Source organism: Pseudochaenichthys georgianus, unplaced genomic scaffold (genome assembly GCF_902827115.2).
Source record: "Pseudochaenichthys georgianus unplaced genomic scaffold, fPseGeo1.2 scaffold_296_arrow_ctg1, whole genome shotgun sequence".
Taxonomy (NCBI): domain Eukaryota; kingdom Metazoa; phylum Chordata; class Actinopteri; order Perciformes; family Channichthyidae; genus Pseudochaenichthys; species Pseudochaenichthys georgianus.
Window position 1 is genome coordinate 124,730 of NW_027262957.1, and position 19,286 is coordinate 144,015.

The 19,286-nt window shown below is 41.8% G+C and overlaps 1 protein-coding gene across 1 annotated transcript in view; it reads left to right on the plus strand.

The window, feature by feature from the left end:
- The window catches only part of LOC117442096 (NLR family CARD domain-containing protein 3-like), a 19,170-nt gene extending 2,285 nt beyond the window's left edge, over positions 1-16,885 (plus strand). Inside the window, exons 5-10 of the mRNA XM_071202352.1 lie at positions 9,965-10,221; positions 13,180-14,974; positions 15,080-15,253; positions 15,919-15,965; positions 16,089-16,206; positions 16,239-16,885. Of these exons, the coding sequence (XP_071058453.1) occupies positions 9,965-10,221; positions 13,180-14,974; positions 15,080-15,253; positions 15,919-15,965; positions 16,089-16,206; positions 16,239-16,659 (2,812 nt within the window). The 3' untranslated portion in view covers positions 16,660-16,885. The remainder of the gene's footprint in view (positions 1-9,964; positions 10,222-13,179; positions 14,975-15,079; positions 15,254-15,918; positions 15,966-16,088; positions 16,207-16,238) is intronic.
- Positions 16,886-19,286: the final 2,401 nt, after the last annotated feature.

The window sequence follows — 19,286 nt, forward strand, 5'->3', positions numbered from 1 at the left end:
ACAGTCACAAGTCAGCGTAAACGACCGCGATCTCCAACGGAGTCGGTCCAGCTGGACAACCCTGCTATCCACAAGGATCCCGATGTTCACTATGAAAACTGGGAGGATTGGGACCACGAAGAACAGGTGCCCACGCCTACTGACCCGCTGCACCCGCAGCAGCAGGACCAGCTAGCTGCTACCATGAGCTGCAGTGGAACTAGTGGAACGAGCGCTGCTCCTCTCCGCACCGTGATGATCCACTGCTCTCATTTCCTCCACCCTGCTCTCTGCACAGCTCCACTCCAGAATATACAAATTCTGCCAGTCAGTGATTCTCAGACACAGCGTCTCACCCTTTGAGCATCTCGGCAGAAATGAGCAGTCACTCCTCTCAGTTACAAATTGTCATTTTAAATGACAGAATGTGTTGTATTTTCCGACATGGCGCATTGTTCGAGGCGTGCTGACAGTGAGATCTGAGAACGTGTATATGGGGCAGCTTCCATGTAGAGTTAGCATGGGTGAAAACAGTTTTTCCGGTCTCGAAGTTTTCATAATAAAACCGGAAGTATTCCCCACACTGTCAAATGATTACACAGTGATATCTGCATTACTCATCCACTAAAAAACATCAGTTTATCCTTGTTAATTACACAATATTGATTGGTTTAAATTGTGTACAATGGTTTTGTGTTTTTAACCTTCGATTCGGAGAAACAAATTGTTTTTTCGGAGTTTAGACACCAGAGTCTCAGAAGACACTACACTACCCAGAATCCCCAGCTATCGTTTGGGACTACAACATCCGCCTTGCTTTACAAACCCCGTGATTAGCCCTCAAGCCCTGTGATTGGATGTTGGGGTGGCAGTGCGACAAGGTTACGCCGAGTGTCAAACAGCTCTTTGAAATGGAATGGAACCACGCCAGACTATCCAAATCTGGACATGGACGGGTCCAGCCCAGCCCCCCCCCCCCCCCAGAATTACACATGCTGGCTATTATGTGTTTCGCAACATGTTCTATGGCACGTCTCTACTGGGAATTGTAGTTTTAAAAGACGTTTTCGTATTTCCCACAATTAGAAGTTGCCAGTATTAAACTGTATACATCCCTGGAGGTTTAGGGGATACGAAACACATTGGTGTTATCAAATTTAAAACATATAATTAATACATGGGTGAAAATTGCTTGTGTCCATAATGGGCAGCATTACTATATATACCCACATGCCAGCTAAGGTCAGAAGAGCTTTATTTAACAGCTGGTCTTATGTCTGTGACCCCTCCTGTTGTTAATTGATAAGCCTGAAACATGCACTTGTCAAGGTTCAGATGCACATTTAGCAAATATGGCAGTAGCCATCGATCATCTTAAGATAAGATACTTTATTGATCCCAAGTTGGGAAATGTTTTTGTTACAGCAGCATGTACTACTTTGTTCTACTCCACTACAATTCAGAGGTTAACCTGGTATTTTTACTCTACTACATTTATTTGAGTTACTTTGCAGATTCTGATTAATGATGTGAAATAAAAACAACCCTTAAATCAGACTTTAGTTACACCTGAGTAAAATTCAGCCTTATCAGTTTGTCTGTTTTGCACATCCTCCTGTTAATATCTTTGGACGTCCTGCACTAAACTGTTTTATTGTAGAGATCACTACAGTATCTTCTTGTTATTTTCAATGTTGTATGTAGGCTACTCTTAATATTTAAATGTTTTCATCAAATATAACTTATTCAACAACTACATTCAATAACGTGCTTTAACCACTAGGTGGCGCGGGTTAAAAAACAGTGGTGTAGCTAATAAAACATAATAATATCGTACATAATATGACTATTCACTTTATTGTGAAATTAAAACAGAACGGTAAAGGAAAATACAGTTTCAGTCTCTCGATGTGAAGCTTATGCATTGTGCCATGTACCTGTATCGACCTGTAACAGTCAACTGCATGAGGAGTTGGAAAGGTAGTTCCTTTAAGTAAGTCCCTTTCTATCAGCTGTGCACCGTTATGGTATAAATACAGACTATCTACTAATTGGATCAAATATAAAAGTCAGCCGATTTAGTGTTGATGCTGCAAGGAGACGTATTGTGTGAAAAGAAATGGAAGATGTTGTTTAATTGTTGATATATTTATGGTCCACGTCACGTATTCAGTTTTGGCGGCATCTCTTCCAGTTTGTCAAAAGGTCTTCTGATCAGGGCTCTATAAATACATATCTAGGGCAGATCTGTAATATTTAATGCAGCCGAACTGTGTATTACAATGCCGTTATGTGATGAGTTCCAAAGAGAAAAGCAAGAACACTTGGAATAAAGTATGATTTTTATAAATGTTTTCCGATTTCATATCACATAAACACCATATCCCGACGTGCATTGCGGCGTGATTTTAGCCTATCAAAACCTCTGAAAAAAGAAATGTGTCTCTCAGAATCGAAAGAGAAAAACCTATTGGAAAAACACAAAAGCATTGTACACAATTTAAACCAATACATGTCATATAATTAACTTGGATAAACTGATGTTTTTTAGTTGGTGAGTAGTGCAGATATCACTGTTAAATCATTTGATCATTGGTTTTATTATGAAAACGTCGAGACTGGAAATACTGTTTTCAACCCGTAACTTTACATGGAGGCTGCCGCATATACACGTTCTCCTGACAAAACCTCAAATCATCTTCGTAATATCTATCAAACTATAGATCCTACATATCGACTGGACGTGGATTCTAAAAGTACAATATACACTTCTCGCTATAAATCTAATCATAAAGCGTTTTAATGGCCAAACTATCCTGCAATTTAGGATTTTTCAGAGAGGGTTATTTGTGAATAAACGACCCTCTGTAACGTTTGCATTCAACAGGAGCACTAGAGGCCGACAACTTTAAACGTAATTATAGGTCGTATTAAGCGCTTGAACAAACGACATATTTGGTTTTTAATAAGGGCTTGAACATTCGACCCATTTGGTCGTATGAGTTGGAGGACTTGTTGCATAAAACACAGATGCACAATAGCAAAAACATCTACTTTAAAATAATATGTTTTAAGTTAACATTTACTCATTAGTTGATCTCACTTATCAAACTATAAAATAAAAACCAGCTTGCAGTTTAAAATATTTACTTTAAGGCAATCACTACTCAAAAGCATTTTAAACTCAGGACCATAAGAGATCCAGTTAAGGTATACACTTCACAGTTGTGATTTGATCAATCTGTAATCTGCAAAGTTACAGTGTCTTCAATTTTAGGATTACTTTACGTTTACTTCATTACATATTAAATCGAAAGACTATGGCATGATAACATAATTACATTACTTCAACTATCAATCATTATGTCATTTCAAAATCTGAAGGGAAAATCAAACAATTCTCAAAATGTTTAACAATCTGAAAAGGAAAAGTTAGGCAAATATTCAAAGACTTTTGTAAAAACCTGGAAAGGAAGAATTAAACATTCTTTAAACTTGAAACATCATTGTAGGGGTGTCTGTGCATGGATAATACGTTGAAGAGTAGTGTTGTTAAGCCTGATTGTTTGACAATTAAGGATATTAACATTATCTGTTATAATATTAGAAATATCTCTTATTCAATACCTTTATCATCGGAAAATATCAATTAATTTATTTTGTTTAGTGTGAAAGTGTAATCTGATCTGACAAAATATATTTGTCACCACTATTTAACACATGTCTGTTCATTGGAAATATAAAAACAATCATTAATTGTACATCTGTAAACATCTGGTCATTCAATTAAAATGTTATCTTTGAACAAGAGCTGGAAGAACATGTCCTCCTGACTCGTTCTCCTCCTCTCTTTATGACACAGAATGTCTGGTGTGTGAAGGCATCCTGATACTGTAGATTAGCACTGAGTGCTGATTGGCTCAAAACTCTTCTTCTTCAGAGCGCCATATTTCAACCCCCCCCAATTGCTCTGCTTTTTATGGCTCATTCAGTGAGTGTGAGAGAGATTTTCTTTTCAGCAATGTAGATGGAAGGAATGGAGGCTGGAGTCCGCTTTATATCAAACACTGAGTTTAATGAGAGCCAACGGCCGGGAGCATTGGCAGGGTTCTCACACGTCTTCATCATGTGATTCCCCAGCCAACACTGAAGATTACACAGAAACACAGCGCAAATCTACACAGATAATCAAGGAGGAGCCTCTATTTCGCGCGTCTTCTGATCGATAATCACAAGAACCTGGATTCAGAGACAAAGACAGTCTGTTAAAGTCCTCTGGCAGTTAGTCACAGTCCCCCAACAGGAAAGCGGAACCTTTAACCCTTTAACCTTTAACCTCTTAAACCCCTGCTCTAAGTTATAGCAGACCTATGTGAAACACAAAATGCTTTTTGGTACAAACACATAAACAAAAATATTTCCTTCACAGTGAGCACTTTATGATCACCCAGTGACACAGAGGCTCATCTGCCTGCATTCCTTCTGCTATCTGCTTGAGAGCAGAGCCTATTCCAAGTGGCACATCCAGATGCCCCGACCCGTGATGGGAGAGGTTAGGAAGAAATCTGCCCCTCCAAGAAACATGGAGCCTCTGAAGCCATCGCTCGTCCTGCAGAGTTGTCTGTTTGGGTCCCCCCGAGCAGAAAGATGAAGAAGCATCCCATCCCATCAGAAAGTTGAAGATTAGAATCCTCTCATCTCGAAAGATCTCCAATGCAAGGGTGCCCGGTCACCTTGTAAATGTTCAGTCGGGCAACGTAATGTTTAACTTTCCTTCTACCTCCTCATCACTGTGGGCAAACAAACTGAATTCCAGCCTAACATTAACGAAATTATAGGAACAAAACACTTATCTTTCAACCCCCAGCTGCTCACCATCTCTGAGAGTAGTGTTCTTGTGAACACCATGAAGGATGCATTTTCATGAAAATGACTTGTGTCACTACTTGTGTCACTACTCGCCCGTGGCTGGGGGTGCTCTCTGCAGCCAGAGGGTGTGACCCTCTCTCTCTGACCCTTGACCTTCAGAGCTGTCCTAGTTATTGGGTTAACACTTGATAGGGATGTGTTCCTGAGTGCAGACAACTCAAGGTAATGGATTAGCACATTATCATTCAATTACAAAAATAGGATAGGCCCCTCAGAATTATTTGGGAGCCTTCCTGACACATGCACATGCATACATGTAAGGTTTGTGTTAGTAATTTAACATGCAAGAATCATCAACTCATCAGTACAAAGCAGAGAAATGTTATTTTAAGTTAAATGTGAGCTAGTCCCTGTGGATATCACCCCTTATCAATGATTCTAAATATTATATTAATTCACCATTTACCGTTTGATAAAAGATTAGTTTATCAGAAGTACATTTCCTCTTCCATAAAACATAGGTTTGAGAAATAAATGTTCCAATATGAAATCAATTACTCAATATAATTGACTCTCTCCTCCCTTTTCTTACATATGTCACCATAGGCCAGTGGTTCTCAAAACTTTTCTGTCATTCCCCACTTTGAACAGGTGGGCCTTTTCAAGCCCCACCTGTTCCTCATCGCTCCAATAAAATGGTAGGCCAAGCTTAAAATTGTCAAATGTATCGTTCTATAACAGGGGTCTCCAACTTTTTTTAGGATGAGAGCTACTTTCAAAAAAATTAAACAAGTCCTATAGTAGTAAAATAAAATAAAACAAAACACCAGACATACTTAAATCAATCAAAGTAGGATTTGCCTCCCTCGTGACTCCAACAGGACTCCTTTGTCAGTCTTCGTCTGACGCTCCAGGAAAGTGCTACCTAAAATGGACACCCGATTGCTGAGTTCTCACAGTGGGGCCACGTCCCTTTAATTAGTTAACTCTCTGCAGCTGGTGGCCCTCAAAAGGAAATCTAGACTGGCTCCCTCCTGAGTTGTTATTGTCTTCTCAGTGGCCCAATGGTTTTACAATTACATTAAACCCTAAGTTATAAAGTTATGAGTTTAACCCTTAATGCAGTTACACCTACTCAATAAAGCGCTTAGTATTCTACTCATTTTAAACCAAAGTTAACCCTAGCAGTCAGTTAGTTCAGCTTAAAGGTTTCAGTCAAATTAGTTGACCCAGGTTTCTGCCTGACAGATACTGTAGCGGTTTTGAGATTTAAAATCACAATTTCAGTCAGATCAACTACAGAGCATTTATACAGAGTACACACACTGAAGCTGTTTTTAACACTATTCAGACTCAGCTCTCTGAACTAAAGCTTCTTTTAAATGTGGATAAAACCAAGGTAATGCTCTTTTCTAAAGCTAAAAAGACACCAGAGCCTGTTTTAGATATTGTAACTACGCAAGGAATAAAACTTGAAGTTGTTGCCTGTTACAAATACCTTGGTATCTGGCTTGATGATTGTCTCACTTTTAAACTTCATGTCAATAACCTGCTAAAAAAACTGAGGGTGAGGCTAGGTTTCTTCTACAGAAACAAGTCCTGTTTCTCGCTTGAGGCCAGGAAAAGGCTAGTCACTGTGACCTTTGTGACAAACTGTAAAGCATTAACCCATCACTGTACCCTGTATGCAAGGGCTGGTTTGCTTTCACTAATGTACGGAGGCTCAGTCACTGGTACATTTTTATATACAAAGCCATGTTAGGGAAACTTCCATCTTATATCTGCTCCCTGATCTCACGGAGAATTGTAAGTGGCTACTGCCTGAGATCGAATGCTGTGGTTTTATTATATGTGCCAACTGCTAGGACTGTCTTAGGGAAGACAGCTTTTAGATATCTTGGAACAGTCTGCAAAAGGAATGGAAGCTGAGCAATTTTGTTCCACTAAATGTTTTTAAAGCTAGGATAGATGCTATCCAATCGGAAACTGTTGGAACCTGTAAATGTTACTAGCTATGTAAACTGTAGTCACTGTAAATATGCTGTATGATGTCCTTTTTGTTTTTCTGTTATGTTTATATGTATTCATGTGGAACCTTCTTTCAGCAGGTCACCCTTGAAAAATAGATCAATGATCTCAATGGGATACACCTGGATAAATAAAGGTTTGAAATCAAATGAAACAGAGAAGTCTAAAAACAGAATGTTACTCACACAATTCTAGAAGTCACCAGTTGGTATCCTGTCAAAATCCAGATGCACACTGTTTTAAGTGTATAAGTGCCTCCAAATGCCACTCAATACATAATGGAAGTTGCATGTTTTTTTTTTTTACTTTTAGATAAACATATCACTAAACTTAGTGGGTTAGAGCAGCATGTAATGATTTTGGTAAATCACCCGAGAGCGTTGCTGGCAGCAGCTTGCAGTCCTGTGAGGGCACAGCAGCTGTGTGCGATGTGTGAAGAATATGGAGGTGGTGAGGGTGGTTGGTTCAAGGATTAAATAGTCAAGGCAGTGGATTTAAAGATGAGCACATGGAGGCAGGAGTTCCAGATCATTGTTTTATTGTAATTTGTTGATTCTTGTGTGTCCTAATTTTTTCTGGTTGATGGAAAGTAAAACACATCTTAGTTCAAACATAATATTCATACTTCAATTTATATTCCAGCAAAGCAGTTATCTTTTTACATAATTATGTGTAATGTGGAAATAAAGTAAACAAATGCAGTGTAAACGGTACAGAAAATAGGGAGATAAACTACTCAAGCTGCTATGAAAATACAAAGGAGAGGAAAACTTACTCAGACAAACAATTGGTTCTCAGGAGTTGCTTCTTTGTTTATGGGGGAGAGGGTTTGCTAGCTGATACACGTTACACTAATACTAAATGCTAGTGATGGCAATTTGACACTGAAGCTTCGAACGGAGCTTCAGCCCTGGACTTCCTATTCCATAGAAGCAGTGCTTCGAAGCTTGCTTCAAATCACGTGACATGTGACGTCCGAAGCAGCAACTGCTTCATTTCCAGAATGAATCACTACTGGTTCGCCGTCCAATCAGGTGATTCAATGCACTGCCTCGTCTCGATTCTGACAGGTGACAGGTTGAAACAGTTTCAAATTTGAGTGCTTCAACACTTTATGACCGCTCTAAACAATGCGCAATGTGTGGGTTGTTGTCGTAGTTTGCGTTGTTGCTGTTGAGCTGTTGTTGGTATTGCATTTGAATTGTATCATTATAGAGCAAGCCAGGAAGAAAGAGAGGTCGTTCTGGCTCGGGAAACACTTTGAAATGTGGAGAAGTTGTGAACAAAAAGAGAATTATCAGTAATATAAAAACAGTTCAATATTTCAAGGAATAGATAGCCCAGTGGGTAGAGCCGGCGGCCCGAATGCGGCGATGTCCTCCGTGCAGCTGGTTCAAAGCCCGGATTCGATGTATTTTAATTATTGCTTTTCAACTTTAATAACTGATAAAAGGCCCTCTCCTCCCACATACATGTCCAGCACTCTCTAGTCTCTTCTCAATAACCCAATACACACAATTATCGATGTTTAATTTCAAATAGAACATGATATTCAGTCTTAGTGTGTGTGTGTGTGTGTGCATCGAATATTTTTCAAGGCAAAGATACGTTAAACCCACTGCAGCCTTGCACTTCGCCAGGAGAGGTCGCTGTAACTGAAGCTTCGAGAAATGAACCTATTTCCGACACAATTGTCCAAGTGGTTCGATGTTTCATTCAAAGTTTCATTTTGCCATCACTAGGGTTTGCCACAGGTGAGCTGGCTGCCTTTATAGATGAGCTAGCTACGCCCCTCCAGGGTGGGAGGAGGAGGGAGCAGGTAGAGGGAGGTGAGAGGCATGTTCCCCAATGGGCTTTCTCAGTGTACAATACGGTAGTGTACTTAAGGAAGTATCTGATTGGAGAGACAGGGCCATCTCCATGCTGCAATCTGCACACATGATCTGTGGCTCCCTCCAGTTAGAGACACAAGGAACAGCTGGCACATTTATAACATTAGTAGGCTAACACACACACACACACACACACACACACACACACACCATTCACAGCTCAACCATATAAGCCATATATATTAAGAGGAAATTATATAAATAGACAGTGTAGACTACTCTAAACTGTGCATCTCGGGTCCTCACACACACAAAGCCGTGGCAGCACATCACTCCCACCCTCATCCACCTCCACTGGTTGCCGGTCAAGTTCCGCATAAACTATAAAGTCCTCCTCCTGACCTACAAGTCCCTCCATGCCCTTGCCCCCCAGTACCTATCGGACATCCTCCACCCCCATGCCCCACCCCGGAACCTGCGGTCTTCAGACTCTGGCCTGCTCACCACCCCCCGCACCAAACTGAGAGCCTTCGGGGACAGAGCCTTCAGTGTGGCAGCCCCCACCCTCTGGAACGCTCGCCCTGCGGAGATTCGCAACATCCCCACACTGGACGCCTTCAAAAGGGCCCTCAAGTCCCATCTGTTCATCAAGGCTTTCAGCCCTTAAATCGATCTGTTATTTTGTCTGTCTGACCTTTGTTTTGTTTTGTTTTGTGTGTGCTTGCCCCAATTCCTGTAAAGCGACCTTGGGTCCCTTGAAAGGCGCTATATAAATCTCAGTTATTATTATTATTATTATTACTCACATCTGAGGCGCTAAATCCTCAATCCTGCCTTGAGAGCTTTTACTTTAACACATTTCTCCGGCATCTCAAATATCTATTTTATCAATTAATTATGTCATGTGGAACGCTCATTGCAGATTAGTTGCACCTCTATTGTTAAATTGAATACAATCATGCAAATATAGTTCAACAATCATTAAGGATCACGTCTTTATCATGAATTGTGTCACCACTTGATTGCTTGGTGAGAATGAGCCACACACATCAGCATGAGAGTTTGTGTGTTCATGCTGGATTATATCCTTACATTACCAGGCATTGTATTGTTTGTTCTTGTGAAGACAATGCAAGCATTACATTGCTGAACACTCGAGAGAAGATATTCTCTATGGGTAGGAACTAACGTCAGTGTAGCTGTGAGACATAAACTGCAAGTGTAAGGCAGGTTCACGATCTGATGTTGACTTCCAGTTCAAGTTTACATTTTATTCTGTTCCAGCTGCTGGAGGACCACATCGTCACTTTTGTGAAGAACGAGCTGAAGAAGATCCAGACAGTCCTGACTTCAGATTACCCAGAATGCTTAGAGAGTCAGAGTGAGGATGAGGAGGTGCTGGACGGTGAGGATGAAGAGCAGAGGAGGAGCAGCAGAGAGGCCTTTCTGAACATCTCACTGCACTTCCTGAGGAGCATGAAGCAGGAGGAGCTGGCTGACCGTCTGCAGAGCAGTAAGAGGGTTCAACACATTTAACATTAACTTTCCATATTCACTTTAAAATGCATAATCTTGTTAACCAGTGCATACAAATGGTTACTACTGGTACTAAAACATTAATTAAGGAAGCAACAAAACGTTGCACTGTTAAACCCCTTTTCAGAATGGTAGCTGGAACTTTTATGCTTTTATTGCACCATCTAGAATGTGTGTGTGTGTGTATAGGTCAAAAGTTCAGAATGTTCTATCTAGTTTCACATGCCTGGTTTCATATGCCTGAAACAACAGAGAAGGAAACATACATCCTTTCCATTCACAGCCAATTTAGCATATTGTATCAATGGTAAGCTAAATAGAGGTAGGTGAGGCAAAGGTCAGGTATGACACGGCCACTTTCACAGCAGAACTGTCAACAACTGTTTCTTAAACCTCTTTAGCCCCACGGACCTGCCGAAGGGGCCAAAACCACAACATCTGCAAGCAACAGTGTCTGAGGGCTTCTTAAGATGTAATAAACTATGAATGTTTTATATCCATGTAACGGGAAGTAACTCAGCTAATTGATGATTTTTTTATTTTTTAGCAAAAAAAAACCCAAGGCTAACGCTGTGCCTCTGAATTAGCCCTGTGCGAAAACATCTTAAAGCCGTTAGCACAGAACTCTAGCTATACCGATCGATATACTTATTGGATCTGCACAAACAAGCTTAGATAATATCCTGAGATTCCACAGATTATAGAAATATAAGGTACATCACTGAGCGATCAGAACTCCTGACAGGGGAAGCAAATACAGACAACACACGAGTAACCTTACGTAGCAAAACACGGAGATATGCCCACCTTAGCTGTTATTCTGATCAAAAGTCGTGTTCAATGGCATTAAAACGAGAAAAAACGCTGCTGAAGGTTAATCCATAGGTTAATACAATGTGTCTGTCACTTTGAAACAAGTATTGATAATCCATAATTCCATTTTTATGCAAAAATTGGAGAAGAAAAATTAGCTGCTAATGGTAGCCACCAGAGGTTAGCGCAGGTTCCGGTTTTTCTACGCATCACTATCAATCCTTATTTTGTAACGTGTGTGTGTATGTGGAACTTTCACTCGATTATATTGGCTCTAGCGGTTAAAAAGAGATGTCAATCTTCAAAATCGACCAAGGATGCCCAGAGATATGTCAAATCCACCCAAATGACCCCAGAAGTTGTTTTTTTTGTGCTAAATCTGTCTAAAAAGGTCAAATGTCACTTTTTTGCATACATTTTTACACAGGGTACTTATTATATGTCTACCTTACCATCATTCAAGGGTGGTTTTCACTAGAAGTACAACATAATCTTTGGACGAACACTATAATTTACAGTTTTTTACTATGTTCAATCTGAATTACTTTGAGAACAAAGTTTATTAATTGAACCCTTTTAGGGAAGATATGGTCCTTTGTTCTGGGAATGTCCTTTTCGAGCCTGAGACCTGAAAAACAGGCTTAGGGCTAAACTGGTTAAGGAAGCAACTAAATGTTGCGCTGTTAATATTTTTGTTCTGGGTACATTTCTAATAAACGGAGCTGAACAGTTAACTATGATGATATGAAACTTGTGAATGTTAATCTTGTAACTTAACGTGCTAAAAAAGGTCTCAGAGTCAACGTCTTTTGTATCATGTTTTTAGAAAATATCTGGAAATAAGGTCTGTGGTTGAGACTAATCACGTTTTGTTCTACGACATTAAATTCATCAGCAGTGACCCCACTGGTGATTTCTGAAGAGTTGACGTGTCTGAAAAAAGATGGTTGTTTACATTACATGTTACTTGTTAGACGCTTTTATCCAAAGCGATTTACAAACTCAATACTGAGGACAATCCCCACAGGAGCACTTTGGGGTGAAGTGTCTCAGGGACACAACCACATGCTGACTGCAGTGGGATTTGAGCCTGTGCCCCCCTGATCTGAACTCCACTTATCCACTGCGCCACACGCCTCCCTTAATAATTGGCTGAATAGGACTACAAAAATGGTGGAGGACGTTGTACGTCATTACGCCGAACAAGTAAACACTTTAAGTTTGTTTGCCCTGTTTTGCTTGAAAGCAAGTCCCTGCCTCCTGTAAACTGTTCAAACAAACGCTTCATCTTGTACCTTATTAATCAGTCGTGCAACCTTGCTGTACTCGACTGTAGTTAGTTTATAGCATAACATTAGCATTTTGCTTCTGGCGATCAGATTTATGAATCGAAAATCATAAAAGTAGGGTAGACATGTGGAGATTATCCGTGCGTTTATCTCACAGGTACGTTTTACACAGATTTAATTGTTTACAATTTTCCAAAATCCTATGGAGAAATCCTGTTGCTTTTATTCGAGGGAACCAGCAGCTTACTTCCGGGTTGGCCTACAAAAATACGTCATCCCTGCACCACTATATTACAGGGATCTTGGTCTTTGTTTAGATTAGCATTGCTAACACTAAGAGCTAACCTGTACTGGAGAGAGTATGTGTAACAAAGTAGGAAATGAAAGAAGGAACTCATCCTGTGGGAGAAAAAGAGTTTGAGCTCCATACTGTTTCTGTTATAATCCTTGATGTGGTTTGGAACATGACATGGTGTTTAATCACGGCAGCATTTAGCTGAGAATCTGTCAGTCTTTATCTCTGCAGCGCTGCTCCAAAGGGGGCGGGGCCAGCAGCTACAGTCAGAGAATCAGCCATTCTCTGACAGGGCTGAAATAGAGGGAAATGAGGGATGTCTAAAATGCAGGATCTGTTTGGTATTTTGAGCAAAACACGTCATAGACATGTTTTTTTATATATTTGTATATATCTGAGACCCATAATATATACCTAAAAATAGCATGATAGGATATATTTAAGATACTCCTTAGACAGTCACTGTATGTACTGAAGAAAGTTACTTACTGTAGCATCTTACTTACTTTGTAATCACACTTCTTGTTTGTCCATTCAGGAACTGCTGCTGCAGTCTGCAGACGTAATCTCAAATCCAGCCTGAAGGAGAGGTTCCAGTGTGTGTTTGAGGGCATTGCTAAAGCAGGAAACCCAACCCTTCTGAACCAGATCTACACAGAGCTCTACATCACAGAGGGGGGGTCTGCAGAGGTCAATGCTGAACATGAGGTCAGACAGATTGAAACAGCATCCAGGAAACCAGACAGACCAGAAACAACAATCAGACAAGAAGACCTCTTTAAAGCCTCACCTGGAAGAGATGCACCAATCAGAGCAGTGCTGACAAAGGGAGTGGCTGGCATTGGGAAAACAGTCTTAACACAGAAGTTCACTCTGGACTGGGCTGAAGGCAAAGCCAACCAGGACATCCAGTTCATATTTCCATTCACCTTCAGAGAGCTGAATGTGGTGAGAGAGAACAAGTACAGCTTGGTGGAACTCGTTCATCACTTCTTCTCTGAAACCAGAGACGCAGGAATCTGCAGGTTTGATCAGTTCCCGGTCGTGTTCATCTTTGACGGTCTGGATGAGTGTCGACTTCCTCTGGACTTCCTCAACACTGAGGTGCTGACTGATGTCACAGAGTCCACCTCAGTGGATGTGCTGCTGACAAACCTCATCAGGGGGAAGCTGCTTCCCTCTGCTCGCCTCTGGATAACCACACGACCTGCAGCAGCCAATCAGATCCCTCCTGAGTGTGTGGACATGGTGACAGAGGTCCGAGGGTTCACTGACGCACAGAAGGAGGAGTACTTCAGGAAGAGATTCAGAGATCAGGAGCAGGCCGGCACCATCATCTCCCACATCAAGGCCTCACGAAGCCTCCACATCATGTGCCACATCCCAGTCTTCTGCTGGATCTCTGCTTCAGTTCTGGAGGAGGTGTTGAAAACCAGAGAGGGAGGAGAGCTGCCCAAGACCCTGACTGAGATGTACATCCACTTCCTGGTGGTTCAGTCCAAAGTGAAGAACATCAAGTATGATGGAGGAGCTGAGACAGATCCACACTGGAGTCCAGAGAGCAGGAAGATGATGGTGTCTCTGGGGAAACTGGCTTTTGAGCAGCTGCAGAAAGGCAACCTGATCTTCTATGAGTCCGACCTGACAGAGTGTGGCATCGATATCAGAGCAGCCTCAGTGTACTCAGGAGTGTTCACACAGGTCTTCAGAGAGGAGAGAGGACTGTACCAGGACCAGGTGTTCTGCTTCGTCCATCTGAGCGTTCAGGAGTTTCTGGCTGCTCTTCATGTCCATCTGACCTTCATCAGCTCTGGAGTCAACCTGCTGGCAGAAGAACCAACAACCTCCCAGAAGTCTGAAGATGAATCTGAACTAACACATCTCTACCAGAGTGCTGTGGACCAGGCCTTAAAGAGTCCATACGGACACCTGGACTTGTTCCTCCGCTTCCTGCTGGGTCTTTCACTGCAGACCAATCAGAAACACCTACGAGGCCTGCTGACACAGACAGGAAGTGGTTCAGAGACCAATCAGGAAACCGTCCAGTACATCAAGAAGAAGATGGATGAGGATCTGTCTCCAGAGAGAAGCATCAACCTGTTCCACTGTCTGAATGAACTGAATGATCGTTCTCTAGTGGAGCAGATCCAACAGTCCCTGAGTTCAGGAAGTCTCTCCACAGATAATCTGTCTCCTGCTCAGTGGTCAGCTCTGGTCTTCATCTTACTTTCATCAGGAGAAGATCTGGACGTGTTTGACCTGAAGAAATACTCTGCTTCAGAGGAGGCTCTTCTGAGGCTGCTGCCAGTGGTCAAAGCCTCCAGGAAAGCCATGTAGGTGGAAGGATGAATGGAATACAAACATTATCAAATGTGTTTATGTGTCATGGAGGAGAAATGGTACTTTATTTGTATTTATTCTAAATAATCCTCCTTCAGGCTGAGTGACTGCAACCTGTCAGAGAGAAGCTGTGAAGCTCTGTCCTCAGTCCTCAGCTCCCAGTCCTCTAGTCTGAGAGAGCTGGACCTGAGTAACAACGACCTGCAGGATTCAGGAGTGAAGAACCTGTGTGCTGGACTGGAGAGTCCACACTGTGAGCTGGAGACTCTCAGGTCAGTTTTCCAGATTATTTTTTAAAGTTTACACCGTAAGCTTTTATTGGCTTAATGTAATTGAATGTAACTAATTTGGACTCACTAAATAACTTATGTTGTGTGTGTGTGTGTGTGTGTGTGTGTGTGTGTGTGTGTGTGTGTGTGTGTGTGTGTGTGTGTGTGTGTGTGTGTGTGTGTGTGTGTGTGTGTGTGTGTGTGTGTGTGTGTGTGTGTGTGTGTGTGTGTGTGTGTGTGTGTGTGTGTGTGTGTGTAGGCTCTCAGGTTGTCTGGTCACAAAGGAAGGCTGTGTTTCTCTGGAGAAACATGAAGAACTTCTTGTTTCTCTTAATTCTGTTCAGAGAAGTTTTAAAGCCTGAGTAACGAAACACAATGATCCCATACAATCTTATTGAATGGAAACTTTATAAGTAACATTAAAATCAAGGAAGTAAAATCGTTCTCATTTTCATTATTTATCAGGGATGTGTTGGTTCTCTACTTCGGTCCTTCCTGTCGGACATTAATAGTGATCATTTGATTTGTATTCTAGAACCACCAGCAGGATCAAACCTCTGATGTTTGGGGAAATATCTGAACGTGTGCAACACATAAGAACACCTGTTCTTACACCTATAATATTTTATAATGCATTAGAGACTCATCCTGACTGTTTCTTTCTCCAGAGTGGACCATGGTGGAGAGCAGAGGTTAAAACCAGGTCTGAGGAAGTGTAAGTGTGGATTCATGTTGACTTGTGATGACAAAGAAGTAAACAACATCACTGCACAAAATACATAAAGCCTTGGTATGAATCTGATGATAAACCAATGCTGGTTATTTTACTCTCCATCAGATGCCTGTGAACTCACACTGGACCCAAACACAGCACACATAAGACTCAAACTGTCTGACAACAACAGGGAGGTGACATGTGTGAGAGAGAAGCAGCGATGCCCTGATCGTCCAGAGAGGTTTGACCACTGGGAACAGCTGATGTGTAGAGAAGCTCTGACTGGGAACAGCTGATGTGTAGAGAAGCTCTGACTGGTCGCTGTTACTGGGAGGTCGAGTGGAGAGGAGGGGTTTATGTATCAGTGACTTACAGAGGAATCAGCAGGAGAGGAGGCAGGGGGGACTGTGGGTTTGGATTGAATGATCAGTCCTGGAGTCTGATCTGCTCTGATGGTGGTCACTCTGTTTGGCACAATGAGAGAGAAACATTCCTTCATCCCTCCCCCTCCTCCTCCCCCTCTGGTAGAGTAGCAGTGTATCTGGATCATCCTGCTGGCTCTCTCTCCTTCTACAGAGTCTCCTCTGACACACTGACCCACCTCCACACCTTCAGAACCACATTCACTGAACCTCTGTATGCTGGGTTTGGGCTCATGTCACTTGACTCCTCAGTGTCTCTGTGTCCTCTGTAGGAGGAGACCACTTCCTGTCCTGTGGTTTAAATGTTGTAGATACAGAAGGCTTCACCTTGGTTAACATGTGGCTCAATGATTGTGCGTAATTGAAGCGGCATTTAGTTATTCTGCTCCACATGTCTCTGTAACGGAGATGATCTCAGGTGACAGAGATCTCAGACACCGTTACGCTTCAAATGGCTTCCTCATTGGTGAAGCACATTATTTGCACCACATGTGATTGGATATGTATTCCTGGTTCACAGGAAAAAATATATAGGCAGTTATACAGTAAGTAAGATTAAAAACATATGTGTCTTGTAACAAATGCAGTTTGTTAACATTTTAATTTAAGTACACATATATCGGGTGAGGTATGAAAACACTCACATCTGCTCTCCTGTCTACGGTCCCATGGTCCGCCACTAAAAGAGTCCCCGGGGAACAACAACCTCTTTTAAGGTTCCGGGTGGGGTTTAATGAGCAGGATGATGCAGGGGGGGGGGGGGATGCTGTTATATTTATATCTGCTGGGGGATGCTAGTTCTCCTTTCATACATGCATTATATATGGATTATTTAATGTTTGTTATTGTTTAACTTGTCTTCATCTTAACTGTAAGCATATGTCTCACTGTAGCACCCTATCAATGGTACCTCCTAAATGTTGGAGCTATAAAAGGCTCTGAGTGCCATCGTTGGGTTGGTGCAGGTTGGTTACAGACGGTGGTGTTGCAGAGTTGAATTGTCCAGAATTGCAGAGTTCAGCAGGCCTGGCTGTTTGCCATTCCCTTGTAGATACACTGAACAAAAATATAAATGCAACACTTTTGTTTTTGCTCCCATCTTTCATGAGATGAAATCAAAGATCTAAAACATTTTCCATATACACAAAATAACCATTTCTCTCAAATATTGTTCATAAATCTGAAAAAATCTGTGATAGTGAGCACTTCTCCTTTGCCGAGATAATCCATCCCACCTCACAGGCGTGGCATATCAAGATGCTGATTAGACAACATGATTATTGCACAGGTGTGCCTTAGGCTGGCCACAATAAAAGGCCACTCTGAAACATGCAGCTTTGCTTTATTGGGGGGGTCTGGGGGGGTCCGAAAACCAGGCAGTATCTGGTGTGAGGGGTAGGATTAGGGTTAGGGTTAGGGTTAGGGTTAGGGTTAGGGTAATGTTGTGAATCGAGTGGCCTGTGTTCGTCGTCCATAACATATGCCTGCCCATACCATAACCCCACCACCACCATGGGCCACTCAATTCACAACATTACCCTAACCCTAACCCTACCCCTAACCCTAATCCTACCCCTCACACCAGATACTGACTGGTTTTTGGACCCCCCCCAGACCCCCCCAATAAAGCAAAACTGCACGTTTCAGAGTGGCCTTTTATTGTGGCCAGCCTAAGGCACACCTGTGCAATAATCATGCTGTCTAATCAGCATATTGATATGCCACACCTGAGAGGTGGGATGGATTATCTCGGCAAAGGAGAAGTGCTCACTATCACAGATTTTTTCAGATTTGTGAACAATATTTGAGAGAAATGGTTATTTTGTGTATATAAAAAATGTTTTAGATCTTTGAGTTCATCTCATGAAAAATGGGAGCATAAACAAAGGTGTTGCGTTTATATTTTTGTTCAGTGTAGTTGTAAATATAGTGAATGGTGTAAATAAATGCCCACGCTGACAGTTGGCTGGATGTTCTGCCTCTGCCTCCTTACTGTTGGGCGACCGCTCATAGGTCGACCTAACCGTCTGAAACAATCTCCCATTAAATTAAATTAGCCCAATTTAAAAAGTACTTTGAATTGCTTTGTTGTTGAAATGTGATATAAAGTTAAACTTGCCTTTCCTTCGCTGGCAGAAATGTTAGATCTTTTCCTAAAATGGTGAAATGATCTCCTTGGCGTTGAGCTGGTTGTGTTCAAACCAACGTGACTTATTTTCAGTTTAATAACGCTTTGTTTGGAGCAGCATCTAATAGCTGCTAATAATCGATGTATTCATTTGTAATTAAGTTCAATAAAGGTTTGAAGAGAAAACATGTGTCAATGATCTCATGAATCCAAGTAGTGTTTTTTCCATCAACATGTTTCAAAACATGTAAATAGTTTTAAATTGTTACAAAGGTCTGACCTAACGTAAAAGCTGTTGAAGTGCTTGATGCTCACTGAGATGCAGGGAAGGTACAGCCAATGAACTGCATGGTAACAGAATATATAAAGCTCTTTTCCAGTCTTTACCAACTCCTCTCGTCGACCTGGAACATCAAGCAGCACAGATGTTAAGTTCTGATAAAGCTCTTTATCAGGTCTCCTCGACCCCTCAGAGCTCTGTACAAACTACGAGTCATTCACCCCTCATTCATGCAGAGCAGCACCACTTGCTCTAGGGAAGCTACACACACACACACACACACACACACACACACACACACACACACACACACACACACACACACACACACACACACACACACACACACACACACACACACACACACACACACACACACACACACACACACACACACACACACACACACACACACACACACACACACTCTCACACACACACACACACACACACACACACACACACATATTAACACACACATATTAACACAC